The sequence below is a fragment of the Galleria mellonella genome, unplaced genomic scaffold, assembly GCF_026898425.1.
Source record: "Galleria mellonella isolate WM207_F2 unplaced genomic scaffold, CSIRO_AGI_GalMel_v1 utg63, whole genome shotgun sequence".
Taxonomy (NCBI): Eukaryota; Metazoa; Arthropoda; class Insecta; order Lepidoptera; family Pyralidae; genus Galleria; species Galleria mellonella.
Window position 1 is genome coordinate 10,286,106 of NW_026442130.1, and position 20,206 is coordinate 10,306,311.

The 20,206-nt window shown below is 30.7% G+C and overlaps 1 protein-coding gene across 4 annotated transcripts; it reads right to left on the reverse strand.

Moving 5' to 3' along the window:
* Window positions 1-379: 379 nt before the first annotated feature.
* LOC113521561 (germ cell nuclear acidic protein-like) lies at window positions 380-18,954 on the reverse strand. Of its 4 annotated transcripts, XM_026907120.3 has the most exons (10): window positions 18,829-18,947; window positions 18,672-18,735; window positions 12,775-12,922; window positions 11,860-12,011; window positions 9,458-9,658; window positions 7,908-8,042; window positions 7,208-7,646; window positions 6,311-6,349; window positions 5,242-5,318; window positions 380-4,688 (listed from the first exon to the last, which is right to left on the reverse strand). In XM_026907120.3, the coding sequence occupies exons 3-9, from the start codon at window positions 12,920-12,922 to the stop codon at window positions 5,251-5,253; spliced, it is 1,182 nt and encodes a 393-aa protein (XP_026762921.2). In that variant the 5' UTR covers window positions 18,672-18,735; window positions 18,829-18,947; the 3' UTR covers window positions 380-4,688; window positions 5,242-5,250. The 4 variants fall into 4 exon arrangements, with proteins under 4 accessions (XP_026762921.2, XP_026762922.2, XP_026762920.2 ...); XM_026907121.3 differs by lacking the exon at window positions 18,672-18,735 and having other exon boundaries at window positions 18,829-18,954; XM_026907119.3 differs by lacking the exons at window positions 18,672-18,735; window positions 18,829-18,947 and adding an exon at window positions 15,695-15,867.
* Window positions 18,955-20,206: the final 1,252 nt, after the last annotated feature.

The following is a 20,206-nucleotide window of genomic DNA, read 5'->3' on the forward strand; positions in this document are numbered from 1 at the left end:
ATTTTTATATGCCGCAATAGGGTTGCAAGATGGCAATCGAATTGTAGTACGAGAAAATTTCATGTATAGTTCTCGAAATAATGTATGTATATGGTAAAACAACGTTTGCCGAGTCAGCTAATATATTTATAATAATTTGTTTTAAATTTTATTTTTTAATTTTACGATTTCTAAATTTGAAATTACATTTTACTTTATTGTAGTGGCCGATTGTACCGAAAATGGATAGCAGATTAGGCAGTCGTGGAATAATAAAGCGCGGGAAGAATTTAGATATTGAAAATCGACGTTACATATCTTTTAATATAGTAATAAGAAATTACAAAAAATTTGCTCATATACGAAGGTCTTGGGTAGAAGGTAAAATAAAAACAACAAAAAATATTCAGTAAGTGTATTCATAATAATTAATAACAATAAATTTTCATAATTAGTAAAATATTAAAAAATAGGGTCGAACATATAACATTAAGCGAACGATTATTATGATAGTTCGGAAAGTAAATATAGGAACAGTACATTTTCGCATCAGTCTTCTCATTAGTTCGCAACCACACACAGCCAAATCTTTGGAAATTCGTTTAGAGAATAACAATTGTATATTTAGAAACACTCTTACAAATGTAAATGCCAACGTATTTGATATTCTAATAATTAATTTTCAATTTTTTTCACAATTTATAAATAACACGAATAAAATAGAGAATAACAATTCCTTTAAATAAGAACTCATTCACATATTTATGAAACAGCCGTATCTTTGGGTATACATTTTAGAATGATATAATTCCCATTATTACAATCTTATTTTAGAGACTTACTGAAGTTTACATAACAAAACACCGAAAGTCGAAAAAGAAGTTACTGGAAAGAACAAATTCATTTGGCACTAAGCACAATACCAGATAGTAACCATAATGCAGTCTTACATGAAAAAAAAAGGAAAACATTCATTATTAAATTAATTTATGAGCAGACTCATATAATTTAGATATAGGTATAATTTATTCAATATTCGACTAATTTTCTTTACCATCTAATAAACAATTATAAGTTTGTGTACAAAAATTTTATAATAAATATGTGTAATAATAAAAACATTTATTAATCAATTTAAAATCTAAATTTTTCAATATCAATAACATTATTTGTATATATTCATAACAGATCACACAACTCTACATTTAAGATTACATCGTTTGATTGATAGGTCATTTTTAATGACCGGGTTTAAATTGGGTAAAGTTGCTTTAGTCGTATCACATCCTAAGTCCAATCCCGGTAGTATATCATCTTATAAATTGCACCATTTAGTGTAAACAAGTAGATGGCCGGTCGACTTTGTAAAGCAAATTAAAAAGTTATAGATTATGACAGTGGTTTTAGTTTTAAATTTAGAAGCTCCCGCTGTTTATGTCTTAGGTACATGTGTAAAACTTTTTATTCGTACCGGTACGAGATATGTTTTAATAAATTATTAATTTACTTATCTTTTTATCAGATAATATACATGGCGAAGAGAAAGTACATTATTTGGATGATACAATAGTTGCATTGCTATCAATAATGGTTGTAATTTCACCATCATCACCATCACCGTAAAAAAATACTTCACCAGTAACTCGATATTTAAAGCCACTCACTTCATACAATGACAATCCATTATCATTTGATAAAATTACCGATAATCAACGAATAAAGCTTCATTTAACTATTTTAAAAGTTACTAAGCCAACAATTAATTTCAAGTCCTTACAAAAATTAAATGGAAACCAGGGAAAAATAAAAGAAAAAGCCTACACTAAATTTAACAAAAATCTAGTTTTTTTTATGTATTCACTAAAGTCTATTTTCTAAGTCTAAAGCATGACTAAGGTTATAGGTGGTACGAATTAGGTGACTAGGCGCTTTAATCGTACCGAAGGAATATCATTCAAAAATGTTAAAATAAGTATTTTGATTTTCAAATTTCTATGTTTGTTAATTAAAAAGCAACCAAAAAAAAATAATAATCTTTCCTACTGATAGGTGCAAGGTGTTTGTTTTATTTCAATCGCCTTGAATATAAGATTAGGTGATATTAGATTTCTTTAGGGGTACGACTTAAGCAACCTTACTCTACCCAATTTAAATGATTAGAAACCTAAACTTTTCAACGATATGGAACTTTTCGAATTGCTTTTATTGTATACCTCGCTCTGACTCATGATATTAAATTAAAAAAAAAAAAAAAAATTATATGAGCTGCCTTATGTGAATGCTCATAAGCATTTTAGAACATGACTATTGGAAACCCACTTTAAAAACCGTTATTCTAAATCATTATTGAAAAATGTATTTAAATTCAACAGTGAATTCTTTTGACAGTAGTATCTATTTAATTACTTGTATTAAACAGTAATAACTATTTCATTTTTGCATAACTGGTCAGACATGGCGTTAATAAACTGATTTACCTCAGTGCTAATTAAAATGGGCATGTCAATATAACATCGATGAGTTGTATCAAGTGGTAATCTTATAATTTATTGTTCGATTTAATTATTAAATAATTAAATAAATATTACTTTTAAAACATCAGATTTTTTAGTTTTACAATAATAATGGCTTACACACTAAGTAAAAAGTTACGATTTAAAACAACATCATAATTATAAAGCATTTGTTATCTTTTTTTTTTTTTTAATAATTTAGAGAAACATTTCATTACACATAGATCAATGAAATATTCAAGAAATTATTACTATTATTTAATAACAAGCTCTCTTATGTATTAAATGCAAATTATAATATATCTAATGCAATTGTCACTTTTGATAACCCCTTCATAGTTGTTATGCCTAACCTAATTATAAATTACATTTACTTATTCTTTTTTATTCTTTGTATATTGATTACTTTTCTTTTTAAATATATTGTTTAGTTTTTTATATATATTTTCAATGATAAAGCTCACAGTCCATCTCTTAAGAAATTCTAACCGGCTCATTAAAATTAAATCGTAAAATCATGAACCTTTACGTAAATAATTTTCTTTCTGGATTACTAGTACTTAATAAGATTAGGAATAAGTATAAAATAAAGTGTCGATGGTTTCTTGAACTATACATATGAGAGCTTAAATCTATGTTATAAGTAAATGTCAGATAAAATTTATAAATGTATGCTAATATGTTTGTTTTTAATTATGCATGTTCATATTATTATTCTATGCTATAATTATATAAATTGATTAACAAAATATTAAATTTTATTACAATTGAAACTCGACATATATTAAATGATCAAGTTTTGTTTCTCATATCAAAACAAACATCATTTATAATTGTAGACCTTACATTGTATAATCTACACTTACAATAAATATTTGAAAGTGAACAGTCTTATGTTGGTATAAAGTTGCTGAACGTAGTGCAAATTCTCATATATTCTCATGTATATCTTGAAGACAGGTTTAACTCTATTATTTATAAATTTTAAAAAGACAATTAATCAAGTAATGACCCTTAATGCACGTCTATAATTACATTTAAAATTCGAAAAAAAAATCTGGGTTACCATTGAAAAAATTGCTGCGACCTTCAAACTTGCCATATAAAAATATGAAACTTTGTTTTATTAAATAAAAAAAAAATCAGACTTGAATCTCGACGAAATCGGTAAAAATAATTTTCTCAAGATCATGAAAAATTGGGGCAAATATTTTACATTATGTTTTAATTTTACAAGTTGTACACATCATTTTCATAATTTGTTCAATATGCATAATTTAAAACACGAGCTTGCTAGCAATTACGACTTAACCGAAAAACAAAACGAAGCATAATTTTTTAGTAAAGTTTTATTATTGTGATATATTTTCTTAATTACTGCTGTATATTTGTTCGAAAGAGATTCTAAAGAGATTATATTAGACAATAGTATAACATATAATAGTTAATAAAGTTATTTTAATAGAAAATGAACAAGTGAGTATTAAATAAATTACGCTAGAACTATCTGTTGCGCAGATGGCAACACTTTTTAAAATTTTATCAATTTTGAAACCGTCAATAAGTGACACTGTAGATATGTGCTGGTTACGTTCAGTTCAGTGAGTTATATATAAAAATAGACAAGGCAAGGCTAATTATTTATAATTTAACGTTATTACTAAACTTTATAGCTAATTACTTAAAATGTTAGTCAATTAAAACATTTTCATAAAAACAATTAATGTATGATCATGTGTACAACTCTGTGACTGTATTACAATTAAAATTAATGAATGATTAAAAAAAAATCTGAGAGCTGGTACGACAATAGATAACGTGGCGCTGGCAATTGGCCTGTCAACACATTTTGTGTATTTGTACGAATCGCTATCGATGCATATGATGAAGCTAAATTTACGGTGTTGAAATATACAGAGTGAAATAGAAATCATAGGACGTTTATGATAAGAGAACGTTCTATTGTTAAAACAAAACATTTTTCTCAAAGAAAAATGAGTCCAAAATAAGGTTTTGAGTCTCCCATAGTAATATGACGCGATCAGTAAGCAAGGTTGAAGGGAGACACATTATTATTTTGATTTCACCCTGCATAATTATCATGTCAACACGTCGTTGCCAGCGTTACGTTGTTAACGCGTTACAGATCAGCCCCGTAGTCACTTCCTTTAGCAATTAGTAACTGCTCGAGATTTCCTGTAAATACAGAGAACTGGTAACTTATCTACTATTTGATATATGCAATATTAAGAATTACAACCGAACTACACGGACAATTTACTGAATTCTCAACTTTAGATTGTTCTTGTCGATCTTTAAATGTTAGCGCATTTACAACAGGAAAACAATCTCTATCTATATGGTGTACTATAAATGGGAAAGTTTATAAGTTTAGTTGTGGATAATTTTAAAGTACGTCTACTGATAATTTCATGATTTCAATAGTTACTTGTTCACTGTAGGCCATAAACATAGGCCACTATAAGACCTAACATGATTATGCTCTTAGCGATAAGGTCGCCCATTGTTTTCTCATTGTGATTATTTCTTGTAATTGTTTATATTTATAATAAGTTTACTATTGTAATCTTTTGGAGGAAACAATAAAGAGTATCTATCTATGATATTTATTTAAATGTATAATTCAAAAGTTTTTATATTAATGTAAATACCACTAATATTTGATGCCTATCCTGTAAGGACCTAACGTAAGAAATAATAAATAAGCTAACTAATTCGTATATGTTACCTTATGTCTCTAGAACGCTCTGTCTGCCGGTTTCTTGTTTATTGACCCGTCCCCATCTCGCCTCTCATTCTTGACTCCTACAATGACAAGTTAACTGTTACTTCATTGTAGTTACTTGTACTTTTTTTATATAAGGGTGTGGCAGACAAGCGTATGGTCCTTATGGTAAGTAGCCATCGCATTATACATACAAAATCAAAAATACAATTTTAGTGGACGTATCTAGTAATTTCACTGCCGTATACCACCCATAGCATGCAATAAGCTTATTAATAATGACTTAATAGGCGAGACGGGTGCGATTTGTACTGCAATTTTTTTGTTACTGTGATTTACATACTTCAGTACTGGTAATAAATATGATAGCAGATTTCCAATACGTACAATGAATACGATTCATGGATACGATATCCGTTAATGCAATAAAATAACGCTGTCGATGGAATCCGTAACTAGTTTCGGAAATAGAGGTTTCATTTTTATTTATAATATTTTGAGAAAACCATCATTATAAAAAAAAAAAAACTTAACTTCAAGCCATTTACGGTGTAAACAGTGCGAAACGAATACTAAAGACGTTTATACTTTATTACTATATATAATTTTATTTCATGCACCACACGCAGTCTCATGCATGCCAAATAAAAATTAGACTAATAATAAAAAAAAAAAAAAAAATTAGATACATCCGCGATGTTTCTTAGCAAGTCTGTATAACGTGCGAGAGGAGAGTTAGAACATCCTCGCTCGGGTTGTTACATACAGATCGACCGAAAGTCGGCTTGCTTCTCCTCTTTAACATGCCTATATACAGTTAGAAATCTGAATAAAATGAAAAATAATGTGTTATAAAACTCAAATCATAACGACCCTTAATGAATAACGATAGCTGATAACTTAAAGAATATAAATAAATAGAAGGATGAATTGAATAAGCTCTCACTCACTCTTTATTTTTTTTTTAAGATGAAATGACTACCCGTTGTTACTGATGAATATTAAATATGAAAAATGAATTTACAATAATATTAATGCGATAAATTCCCATTTTGTTTAAACATCTCAATACCTCTCTTTTTCTTTGGGGCGGTTATTACTCGGCCGTTGGCTGAAAATTAAGAGAAGCAGTACACTATTTAAGAATATGTGAGTTCTATATCACTGTCGTTGTAGATAGATCCCACTGTTCAGCACGAGATGTCTTGCCATACGATATTAGTCTACTGTTATCACGCTAGCCACACGGCATGGTATATAGTTTTAATTTTTATAGGAAAATGCTTTGTCGCTTCTGACGACATCCTTAGAACGGAAATGAGTGGTAACTTATTGTGACTTCGTCATCACATACAGACGTAGTTACAATAAAAGAGGTGGGTTTTGATTTGTATTACGCAGTATCAGTTGGAATTACATTCGATCAAAATATACGTATAGTAACAGTAATATGAATTGTAATGTCGTAGATGCTTTGATTGTGTATGAAGCAATGGTGATTTATGGTGATTTATTTTAACGCGAATGTTTAAAATTATTCAAAAATGACTTCTTTACAAGTATGTTGTGTTAAAATATTATTGTGTATAATTTTGATATTATATATATGTAAATTGCAATAAAAAATGTGTTTATATAATTTCAAAAGAAATTAATAGGGGAATTCGATCGGTCAGTATTCACCACGAAATGTTTTATTATCCCCTATCTCTATATCCAAGTGTAAAAAAATAGTATTGCATTTTTTTGATCCTTCGAGCCAAATTTAGAGCAACGATTTACAGACATAATAACAAGAAGTTCATAACCTCTTTAACATTATTTCTAAAACTATTTAAAAAAATTAAAAATATATATTTCCGTATTCATAAGTTCCATATTCATAGGTTTTCTTTAAAACTGTAAAATGTACCTGGTTCTGTCTGTGACTTTGTAAAAAGCTTGTTAAAAACGTGTAACATTTTCCTACCGATTTTTTGTTCGTTTTTCGCTGATGTTTGATTTTGCATTGTGTTCTCGTTGTCTATGAATGTTTTGGATTCTGTCTTGGGTGATGCTATCTCTTGCTTTTTAGGAGATGACAGAGCTTTATCTTCTGGCTGAGTCCTTTCTTCTGATGGTGAAAGTTCTCTCTCCTCTCCTGTTTCCTTCATCACCTCCGCAGAAGTGTTTGTACTCTTTTCTTTTTCTGGTGTTGAGCTAACAATCTCGTTTTTGTTTGGACTAAAGACGTTCTCATCAGTCTGGGCATTATCGTCTGGTTCGATAAACCCTTCGCTTTGTTTCGTAGGACTATTATCTTCATTTAGTTTTGTCAGAGTTGAATCACTCTTATAGCCATCTTCTTCTTCTTGGTCAGAATCGATGGAAGAATGGTCGCTTTGATTGATACTGGCAGCATTAGTTAACTGAAATGAAAGTAATAAATTTTAAAACATTAAAATAGTATTTTATAAACTGATATTTATAATAATAATAAACAGATTTATTTCTCTTCACAATTCATTACAGTGAAATACAATGCTTATATTAAACAAATTATAAATATATATAAAAAAAAAACCTATAACAAATTTATCATATTATTAAGTGTACATGATGTGTGATAGGATTCCTAAAGTGTGATGAAAATTACTGTAATTATATAATATGTTGGTTTTAGTACTCACAGTGTAACTGGAGTCATTATCGGATTCCACATCGAGGTCAACCATCATTTTTTCTATGAGCCTCTCCATAGGCGTCTCGTTAATTGAATCCGTCGGGCTACCTTCCTCGTGTCCAAGCTTACTATGCTGTACTACCTGAAAGTCATATTTTATTCAAATTGGAGTTAAAGTTCATGGATGAAAGAAATTTATTTTCTATTAAGTATGAGCAATATTTTTTTTTTGTATGCGGATACACATTGAGGTTATTTATACACTTGTAACATTGTAACTTCTGAGATCTATTGCGTATGAGCTATTTTAGAGTGGGCTACTATTTTTTTTCTTGCTTTAAAAATATTGTACCTACTACATTTAGGTCCACTTTTAATAATGTAAGTATTGGGACTATTGACGCAGATTAAACAATTTGCTATCAATTGTTTGTTTATTTTGTGTCGTGTTGTTGTAAAATCATATTTAAACACATTATCTTGTATAAATTTGGAGAACGAACGCAAATCACTTCGGGAAGAAAGGAAGAATTCCAAGTTATGAAAATAATTAACACGGGTCAGTCAGACCTTCATACAATATGAAAAGTCTGACTTGTTTTATCGAAATACTAAATAAAATACAGAGTTGTTTATTTATCATGTAAACTAAAATTTTCGACCGCTCAATTACTGATAAGACTTTAATAAATAATCGATTTATAGGTTGCTTTACAATGCCGCCGTTGATTAAGTACCTATCACGAATTCTGTCGCTCTTATTTGCTGTTTCATTTATTTTTTTTTTGTAAAATTGTTGCTCAAGTCTTATGTACCAACTTACAAATCTCTTTAACATGTAACAAAAATATATAGATGGTCGCTTTGTTGTGAAAGGAAAGATATAAGCAATGCGATCTCAGATAAGACAAAACATGTTCACTTTTAGTTATAACACACTTTTGTGTTGGGTTAGATCATATACTTCAAAATGAAATATCGAATGTCTAAAGGTCAAAATTCAGTTACAAAAAAAAACACTTTGGACTGACACTAAACTCGGCATACTGGACTAAAAATTAACCAGATCAAATAGATTTTTTAACTTTATATATATATATATTTTATGTAAATATTACTATTCATATATTTGTTGCAAATGTGGACTGTATGATTGCTGGTAGAAAGGTAGGTAGGTAGGCTGAATGAACTGTTTGAACGATGATATGGCCAGAATGGGAGTGAATGCAGAAATTACTGTGAATAGAAAAGAGTGGAAGAGAAAAACATATTCTGTTGATTCCAAATAATAATTGAGAGGTAGAAAGATGATGATGAGTAAAACAGTACGCGACATGTACAATTAAACAATACAATACTAAAAAGGAGGGGGGGGGGGGGAATGTCCCGTGTTACACAAAAAATAACACGTAATGTACATGTAATTTAAATGTAAATAATATATATTTATAAATTCATATCTGTGACTATCCTTATACACATAAGGTGTACAACGCCTAATTAACACTTCTAGTTAGACCAAGTGACTATAAGCGATTAGATTTGTGTGAAACTTACCAGAACTTCATCACTGTTGCTTTGACTGGTGGTATTATTGTTGCCGTAGTGCGACTGCCGACGGAAGCACATGGTGAGCTCCAGCAGGGACTGCAGCTGGGTGTACCAGGGCCGCGGCTGGGACACGCGAGCGCGCATCGCCCGCGAGCCCGTGTACTTCAGCGTGCGGAGGTAGCGGCGTTTACTTTGGATATACATCACCTGTATGAGGAAACATAGATGAATATAAAATATGGTGAGAATATAATAACGTATATACAGGGATAAAAAACACAAGTGAATACGTGAAATAAATAATATGTACATAGTAAAGAAAAGGCAGTGCATCGCACTGGGGTCCATTCAAATGCAGAGTATTTCAGGGAGTTATTGAGTATGGGTGACTTAGGACCGTTCAATAATGGAATAGATAACATGAAATGATGATAATGAAGGAAAAGTGAGTTTATGTTTACAATGACTGAACATTGTGAATCATCGTCATAGTCGTAGAATACTGACGGATCTGACGAATATTACATATATAGATCCGTCAGTATTCTACGACTATGACGATATATGAGTCTTAATATTTATCTGCCTATATATACTGGCATACCGAAGTATCACACCTAAATCATATTTTTATAAGTAATATAGTTGGAAAAACGAAATCATATTATTTATACACTATACTTTTACGAAATATATTCAATCAGATGTATTTATGAATAACTGAATAAACCGCTTAACAGACTCATAATAAAGGACTAGGATCGTATCGGAAATTAATAAACACATGTGTAAAGTTAATATAAATTATTACTTATTTATTGAAACAATATTATTATTATAACATTGTACCGAGCTGTGGATCAGTTCAAAACTCAAATACATGAAGCAGAATTACGAACCGGTTCAGAGTTCGTACAGTTCATACTTTGTTATATAACAGTTCAATAGCTCAACGGGATAAGCGTTATCGCCCGTTATACCAACAGATAGTCATCGTCGAATACATTTTTCGCTTTTACTTGTTTAGGCCGGGCGCAAAACTAAATGTCACAGAGATGTTGCAGAGAGAGCTTGCACTGAGATGTAGTACTATAATACTAGTTTTTTTATGCGACTTTTTGCAAACAAGATGGCCAAGGATAGCCCATTTGATGGAAAGTGGAAATCGTCGCTTATAGGGGGAATTGATTGTTATTAGTGCGGAGTACCAGTCGCATTGCTAGCAATATACCCTGTCAGGTCCACCTCGACGTGGTCTCTCCTGGAAACCATCCTGCTGAAATCCAGGTGTATTCATCACGATGAGCTAACTGACCTGCCTTTTTATTGTCACCTATCGTCCCTCACTAGTGCCCCTTCAGCGTATACCGTCAGCGCAGGCAGATTTACTATTCCATTATCATCCATTAAAAAAAAAACTATCGCTTATAGACATGAACAGTACCCTCCACGCATCGCGCCGCTCCATGCTTTGTTATTTTTGAGAACTAAGGTGATGGTATGCCTCTATACACTGTAATGGAAAGTGGTAACTGTCGGCCACAGATAACATAGTATACTGTTTCACCCATGATTACGCCTTGTTATTTCTGAGGTGTTATGCCCCTATACCCTGTAAATTCACTGTTATATCCCATCCTTCAAACCGAAACACAGCTATGTAGACACAACTGCTTCACTGTAGAAACACGAATGTGGTAGGGGTACCTAAGCAGTCGGTTTTTGTACCAAATCTCCCACTCGAGAAAGTTCCTATACTGCATATTTAAAATTAACAATAATTTTTAAATTATCCATATAGTAACGTAGATGTAGATTGTAACAGCTAATCCCAGATAGTAAAATAAGTTATAACTGATTTTGTTTTAATAAATACGGTTTTATTTGAATGATACGCTGAGATATTAAAATTTTGATGTTGATGTAAACTTTAAATGTCAGACAGTAGGTAGATTTTACCTACTATCCAAGAGTGGAGTCTCGAGATAGCTTAAATGCCTTTACATGTCTTACTCCGGCTTTGATAACAATGACGACCTGCAGTTCTATTGGTAATCTCACATGTTTTCGACAACAAACATTCATTTATAATACTTAGTAACAATAGAGACAAGTAATTGTTGTAACTAGCAACAATGAACTTTAAACTCTCTCTAGTTAGAAAGATAATTCCAAATTGAAGGTCATGTCAGTTCTAACAAAGAGATGACTTTTCTATTACGCAAATATTAAAATAAACTGTCAATAGATATCATGCTAACATTAAATGCGCACTATGGTTAATGTGTATTAGTGAATATCTCTCAGGTTAAACAGATTACAATATCAGTCGCGCGCCCAAAATGTACACACACTACGAGATAACGAGTACGACGTTTATTCAAGTATGTTTATCAATTATTTCTCACCACATCGGCAGATCTAAGTGGAGGCTTCCCCATTACTAAATTGATGAGCGATATGGACTCTCTGGTAATCCGTAATATGACCAGTAGCGTCAGGAAAAATACCCACGGCAGAGGGCGCAGTAGTTCCGGCTGAGGACGATCGTCTTGGTCCACTGTAAAATAAGACAGATTATAATTGTTAGATACTGTACTGTATCAGCCGTTAACTGGCCACTGCTGAATATAAGCCTTCTCCATTAGGGAAATTTTGCCAGTAGTTGCCACGTTTGGTAGGCAGGTTGGCAACCGCAGTTAGGCCTTTCCAAATGTTTTAAGAGGGACGGGTAGATGTTTTAAGATCCATCCCTTCACCATAAGATTCCTTAGTCCCCTCTTATGATAAAGAGGAATCTCCTATGGAAAAGAAAGGGGTGGCCAATTTTATGCAGGGAGCTACACGGCGACCTATATTTCTATTTAAAAGACCGGAAGCACACCTGCAATGCCGATGGTGTTGTGGGTGATCATGGGCGGCGGTAGTCACTTACCATCAAGTGAGCCGCATGTTCGTTTGCTCCCGGTGTTGTAAAAAAAAAAGATTTGGTAGATAATTACACCATATATTGTGATTTCTTTATTAGATTAAAGAAATCACAGAAGAAAGATAATAAATACCACTTAATTATACATAGCGCCATCTGTTATAAAATAAGTACAGCTTGTAGCATAGGTTGTAATAAATCGATAACAATTTTCTCAACTTATGAGGGTCTGATGAGAAGAAGGATTAATATTGGCCTTGTCGCATCTATAAGGTATTATGTGTGTCACTTTCCCAGTGTGCTAATTCTAAAGGTCGATTAAAAATGTGTGTGGCTGTAGGTGTTATGTATATTTTGGCCTATGATTTAAAAATTAAAAATGTAAAGTACTTACAAGGCGGCGGTACTGCCCACCGAGCGCATTTTTCCACTATCCATAGTGCACGGTCTAAGTGCCGTAGCGCGGCTTGTCCCAAACGGTAGCTCGCCAAGTGTTCGAGGGCGTCTTGCAGCATTTCCTTAGCAACCGCGACCACTTCCATCTATAAATGACGAAAAGCTTTTAAGAAGAAGAATATTGCACTAAAATATGGATGATTTTCTAGTTTATTAGTAAAAAAATATGGATGCATCTAGTCTGGCCTGGTATATAAGAATCTATAACAAAATATAAGATGAAAGCAAGAAAGAAAAATATGATGACATGACCTTTATTAAAGAGCTAGTGCATGATGTGTTTTCAATCGACTTCAAAAAGAAGGTCCTTAATTCGGTTATTTGTTAGTTGGTATTTTAAATTTGTTAGTTCATAACTCTGTTACAAACAAATTCAGAATTTTTTTTTTATCTAAAATGATATACATGTACTTATATTATAACTTTTATCAAAAAACAATTCAGTACTTTAGTTTTGAAATCAAAATAAGTGGTTTTGCCACATTTGAAGTCGGTTCCTTTTGAAGAAGACAATTTTATATTATCATTGTAGGTAGATTCCATTTAAATTGAGTAAATTCCACAAAATAGATTTACCTACCCTACTTTAAATTATTTTACTTAATTATTTACTTGCTTACATATTGATAAATGAAAATAGTTTAGTGCACCTGTTATGCTATTTGAAGTTTTTCTTATCACAAAATAAATAAATAGTTCATTTAAAAATTATTACAAATCGCCTGCAATTTTGCAAACGATTATCCTCGTGAGACTATTATTTTTATTTTTCACAAATACTACCTACATATGTCTATAACCAGAATTTTATGAACTTACTAATATATATATATATATAATAAATTCTAAATTTTGTGTGGTCCCGGTATAGAATAGGCCACGCCTACTTTCCCCCTGGGTGTCGTACGAGATGACTAAAGGAACTATTTGATCGAGGGATAGATAGAAACGTGCCTCCTATAACATCACCAAAGCCTAACTGCGGTTGCCAATCCGCATGCCAAGCGTGGCATCTACTGGCTAAACCCCCCAATAGGGGGAGGCCTATGCTCAGCAATAGATAGTTAAGGACGCATATAATGAAACAAATACAATGAAATACAATAAAAATAAATAAATAAAATAAATGTAGGTAGTGCAAATGTGTATAGGTGCAAACTGAAAATCAGCGCTGAACGCACATCAGTCCAGGAAAAGCAGAGTTTGTACCTATTACCAGGCATAGGGGTACTGCACAATGTATTTATTTATTTATTAATATATGTACATTATAATTACTGTACCATATTTGTAAAGAATGGCAATAAATTTATTATTATTATCTTTTTTTAACAAAATTCATATCTCCTCTCTTAAGGAGAGGAGATGGCATCTAACCCCCGGCAGAAGTACAGTCGGCCGGGGTTCAGGGCCCCGAGGAGAGAAACCGGGATACAATACTATTATTATTATTACAAATAGATAAGACTTAGTAACCACACGCAAATGAACTAAGAACCAAATCATGTATAATTACTTTAAAAAAAATACTATAGGTAATTCACGTTACTATTCTGGCTTCGCTGTCGTTGATAAAGTATTATGTATCGTCTATGCTGATTGGTATGGCAAAAACTCGAGTTTGTTACCTATCTGTAATGATATCTGTACTTACAATTGATCACGAATTTTTCGTTTACTTTCTGTTAAAATGTACATAGGCAAAGTTATACATTTTTATTTAGATTTGTCTATCGTTTATGTCGATTTTTTATAAAATGAATTTCTTTAATCAAAGCACAGCGGTGACGCCGGGCCACGTTGCGGGTCCCGGAGTTTATAACGATCCGTATTATAACTATAACAATGGCGGATACTCATACCAACGGGTAACGAGGTTCTCAATTTTAGCAATCTTCCCTGTTACACTATCAACCAATGCCTGTTAGTACTATTTACGGTAACAAAATACGGAATACATTGTATATAACACATATAGATTTATTTATTAAATTATACTTATAATTAATTAAAATTAATCGCGATTGAGACAATTTTGAAAGGAATATCTGAGGTCATATATGAGCAAGCATATCTTGTCTTATATATATTTTAGGGCGTTGTGATAAAAATAGTTGTCATTGCAATTGTTACTAATTAGAATAATTATTAAAAAAATATGTAAATATTACAGCATTTAGGTGCTAGTTAAATATATACTCTATATACATAATAACTATACTAGTAGTATCGAATCAAAGATTTCTAAAAGGTTTTAGATTAAAAAAATAAATTTAGTCAGTATTAAATAGTAAAACAAATACTGCCTTTTTCCATACAAATGTTAGAAAGGAATAAAACGGTTAAAATCTTAAGTTATTCTACAGTAAGTACATAAGAATAATTATACTAGTTAGTAACTGTTAATTATAAAGAAATAATTTATTTACCAATTATACCTAATGTAGAACGTCTGAATGTATTAATTGCCTAATAAAAAAAACTATTTGCTTCACTATTATTTCTCATATTACTGCTGATGAAAATTATAATAAGTTTATATAAAACAATATTTATATTTTTAGTTTAATTTCATTGTATTTGAGTAGATAATTATTTACAATTGGAAATAATGGTATCTAATAATAGTAATCCTATTTTTAAATACACTTTTATATACCTAAGTAACTAAAATATTTCATTGTATCCAATTGTAGATACCAATTTTATTCTTTAAATAGATTTTAATTGATATTTCTAATTATACCCTTAATTGTAGTATGTATGTAGATATATTAAAAGCAAGCATTACAAATCGATATTAAAATTTATTACTCCAGTTGCCCTATTGCAGGTAATATTAATTAGCCACAAATTACCTTTATGCAATACAATCCAATTATTGCTAAACACTTATGTTAATTAACTTCACAATCACACATACCGGTGATGCGTGTAATAGTATCACCTACACAAAAATCAATGTGTTATCAAAAATTTTAAATAAGGCGTCGCACTAATGAATGCAGTATCCGACATAAACATCGTTTTGACTTCTTTATACCTTATAGATAAAGTAAACAGCGGCAAGGAGCAGAGGTCAGTGCAATCATAGGCAGATATGCCGGGGCTCCGAGACACAGATACCCAATGTATCTAGTTGATTCCATTTATAAGTGCATTACCTACATCGACAGTTCGTTATGAATTAATATATCATTTGTATCTATTTATCTTGAAAATTATTAGGTATGAAATAATAGACAAACTATATTATGTAGTAGCTACTGATGTTATTGTGTACTTTGAATCGACGGTTTCAAGGTCATGACAAAAATATGTTAAACTCATTTAAGTATTTGAATTATGGAAATCTATTTTTAATCTATTAAACACAGAGGAAAAACTAAATTTACTATAAATTTTAATTGATATATAATATACCTAAGACTTATAGATAGTCATATCTACATCTGTCTTCGATTTTTCATGTCAGGTTCTTATGGGACTATCCTTACTACATATACATCTCTGAAATATTTCATTTTAGCAACTTACTACATAAATTACCAGACAGGAGACTTTGTACAAAAGTCGATTGCTTGGGTACCTCTGTTGGGTATTCGTGTTTCAACCGTAAAGCAGTTGTGTTTGCATGGCTGCGTTTCGGTTTGAAGGGTGGGATATGGCGTGAATTTACTGGGTACAGAGGAATAACACCTGAGTCCTCAGGAATGGCAAGGCACGGGGGGCATCATGGGTGAAACGGTATTCTTTGTTATGTCCATGGTACTGTTCATGTCTACAGGCGATGGTTACCACTTTCCATCAGGTGGGCCATCAGCTTGTTTACCATTCAATGTTGTATAAAAAAAATGTACCTTAGTTCCAGGTTTCCTTAGATCCAGTCCGTCAGATCAGTCAGTTTTATATTACAATTTATAAATTTAAGTTATTGTAGGTGAAAAGATCGAATAACAGCTCCTATACTATATATCTTATAGGTACTTTGATCTTTCTGCCTAAATAAACAACTTAATTTAGTATTAGTAAACTAAAAATATTTTCTAAATTATTATCATGGACTGAGTTAGAAGTTTTGTTTCAAAATTGTTTATCCATAGTTTAATTAAAAAAAAAATATAAACAAATGGGAGCAATTTTTAATGATTGCAAATAATTATGATGATTAGTATATTAAAATGTGTTCACATCATGTTGATATCAGTGTGACAACATTGCAATTATCTGTTAATTTTCAAAAACAAATGAATAATTTTAATTTTAAAAAATAAACTCTCTAATTAAATATGATGGGAGTTATTATAGACATAGTATAATATAATTGAAGAAAGTTACATATAATGTGAACTTTAAAGGCATAGACATGTACATGTAAAATTGATTTTTAATATAAATGCACAATTACTGTTTTGATATTATTAAGCTGCAAATCGTAAATTTGTACTAAATTTGGCCATAACAAAGTGTTATTATTTTCTTTCTTGAAGAGTTTTACATATATGCTACTATAGTTTGGAGTCTGTGATATACATTACATATATTGTATTGTATTGTAAAATCTTTATTGTACATAATGTACACTTATACATATAGTTAATAAAAGAAATGATTGATTTTTTATTTATTCCAAACTAATGGTATTCTGCAGATGTGTTAATCAGTAGTGTTAATTTAACATATGATCTAATTGTGTACTAAATATAATTTTGTATATTTTATATCCATTTATATTAAAAATATATTCCCATCAATCATACATAGTGTATTGTATATGATTTTTGTTTATATACAGACACATGTACAAGAAAAAAGTTGTTTTCTACATTGTATAAAATCCCGATAAAAAAACTGAATGTGGTGACAATTGTGAAGTGGATTAAAATAATAATTGGTTAGTCAGCTGATTGTGCTTAATTCACCTGGAATTAAACATGACGGTTTCTATGGACGAAAGCTAGGAGGTCAACCTAGAAGGATATATTGTTAACAATGGAGACATTGCTAACAAAATCTGTCACTTCAGTTACCTAAATATATGTGATAAATACTTTAACTTAGATTTTTAGATATGTATTTTGATGGAAATGGGATGAATGATTGATCGACTATACAGATTAAAAATAATGTTTATTAAGATTTTTTAACTCTAGATTATAATTTAAGGAAGCTGAAAAATTATGCATGTACTAATTAACGTCTAACATTAATATATATTTAGTTATTTATATCTTCTTGCCAAGAATTGTTTTTGTTAATGGGTAAAAATGGAATGGTAAACCCATATGTGCTGTCGGTATGTGCTGGCGGGGCACCAGTAAAGGATAACAGGTGAGGATGAAGGTAGGTCTGTTGGCGCATAGTGACCAATTGAACAAGAATTAATCACTATAGCTTCCAGGAAGAACTGTGTGGAGATCGACTGGATAGGGTGTATTACTAGCAATACGCCTGTTAAACCTGATTACTAACAATCCATTTCCTCTTGCCAAGAACTGTTGATAGAAGAAATGAAGTACTATAACAAAGATGATAAGACTGATCGGCTTATTAAGTATATCAATAATATCTTTGGTAATTGGTCAACACTAGAAATAACCTTTATTTACATTACTTTCTTAAAAAAAAAATGCTATTCGTGGACTAAAAGAGAAAAAAAAATTAAATATTGTGATAGAAAAGTACCCTCAAAATTAATATATAGCACCAATGACACTAGTAAAATTAGATTATTGTGTTACTTCTTATTTATTCCTACTATTGTCATTATTAAGAAGAACTACTAGGTTTATTTAATAATTATAATAAAACACATTATTTAAAAATATCACTTACCTGTTAGTTTTCAGATACCTACAATATTATGAGCAAATCGAACGTCTCGTATTTGTTTAAGTAACTGCAAAGTTAAGAATTATTTAAATTACAAAAATTTGATCATGATAATATTTCTAATAGAAAAAATAAAAATAATATATAACTAAATAAGAACCTTTCAACTGAAACCGGCAAGATTTTCTTTCACCACAGATGAGAGAGAGATTCAGAGCAATCTCTATGTAATTTGCAATGCATTTGAGTTTCTGACATTTTTGTGCTTTTTTTTTTCTATCCTGGCTCATAGATTAAGAAAAGGATCTGTGGTATTCTTTTTCTATAATTGGCTTTAATATTGTAACTACAGATAATAATAAAGCAGACTAAGCATAAGGGATTAAAATACAATAAAACTCTTATCTATATACATGCACTAACACAAATGCAGGAACGGAGTTAAGAAACATGATTACATTAATAAGCAATTTTTTATTAAAATTTTCTTTAATGTAACAAAACAACATGGATACTTATTATTACAGTATGGATAATAAATATTTTCGTTTAAAAATTACATAGTATTATTTACGTCTTACATTTAATGATAATATCGTTATGATTAATAGTGTCCATGTTATTCATTAGGAAGATATTTAGAAAAAATAAGATAATTAATTAGTCAAAAAAAAAAAAATAGGAATCATTCATTTACATATAGAATTACATCTATCGTAAGTATAACTAGCCAGTAACGGAAAGATAATCATAGTCTCATCTACATAGGTTGGTATGTTGCCAAGTTTAACATCTTTTCTTAAAACTCATAATTCCTTTCCCAGGATCTAATATTTTTAAATTATGTATGTATATAAATCTTAAGAGAAACGGGTTGATAAATGAAATGCTTAATATTGTAGTTCTCTTTTATCACGTCTTCATCGGTAGGAAAACATAAAGACTATTAATGACAGAATTGTAAAACATAAGAACAATAGAAAATCAGTATAAAAATATAAAAGACGGAATATGATGGCCAATAATACGCCACAAATCTATTGGCATAGCATTGCCAATCTAGGTTTGTAGAGAGAATTGGTGAACATGTCCGCAACTTGAATTTCAGTATCTATCTTTGCAATCTTTATATTCCCATCAGCTATGCCTTTTCAAATTAAGTATTGTCTTAGCTTAATATGTTTGGTTTTATTGTGGTACTCATATGGTGGATTTAATGCAAGTTTCCAAGACAGATTTACTATCTAAGTACAGAATAGGAATACTCGTTGGTTGTTCTACGCTTTCAATAAAAAAATTGAACCATTTTATTTCTCTGGTGGCTACAATTTTGGCTTTAGTGCTTAAGATCGCTACTGATGTCTGTAGTTGACTTCGCCATGATATTAGACCTCCATAAATATATACTAAGCCTGAAGTCACCTTCCACAATCAAAATCACCACTATGATGAGCATCACTGTAATAAAACAGTTTGTTCCTTATATCATAATACATATTTATCCCTTATATCATTCATATAGCGAAATATTTAATTTT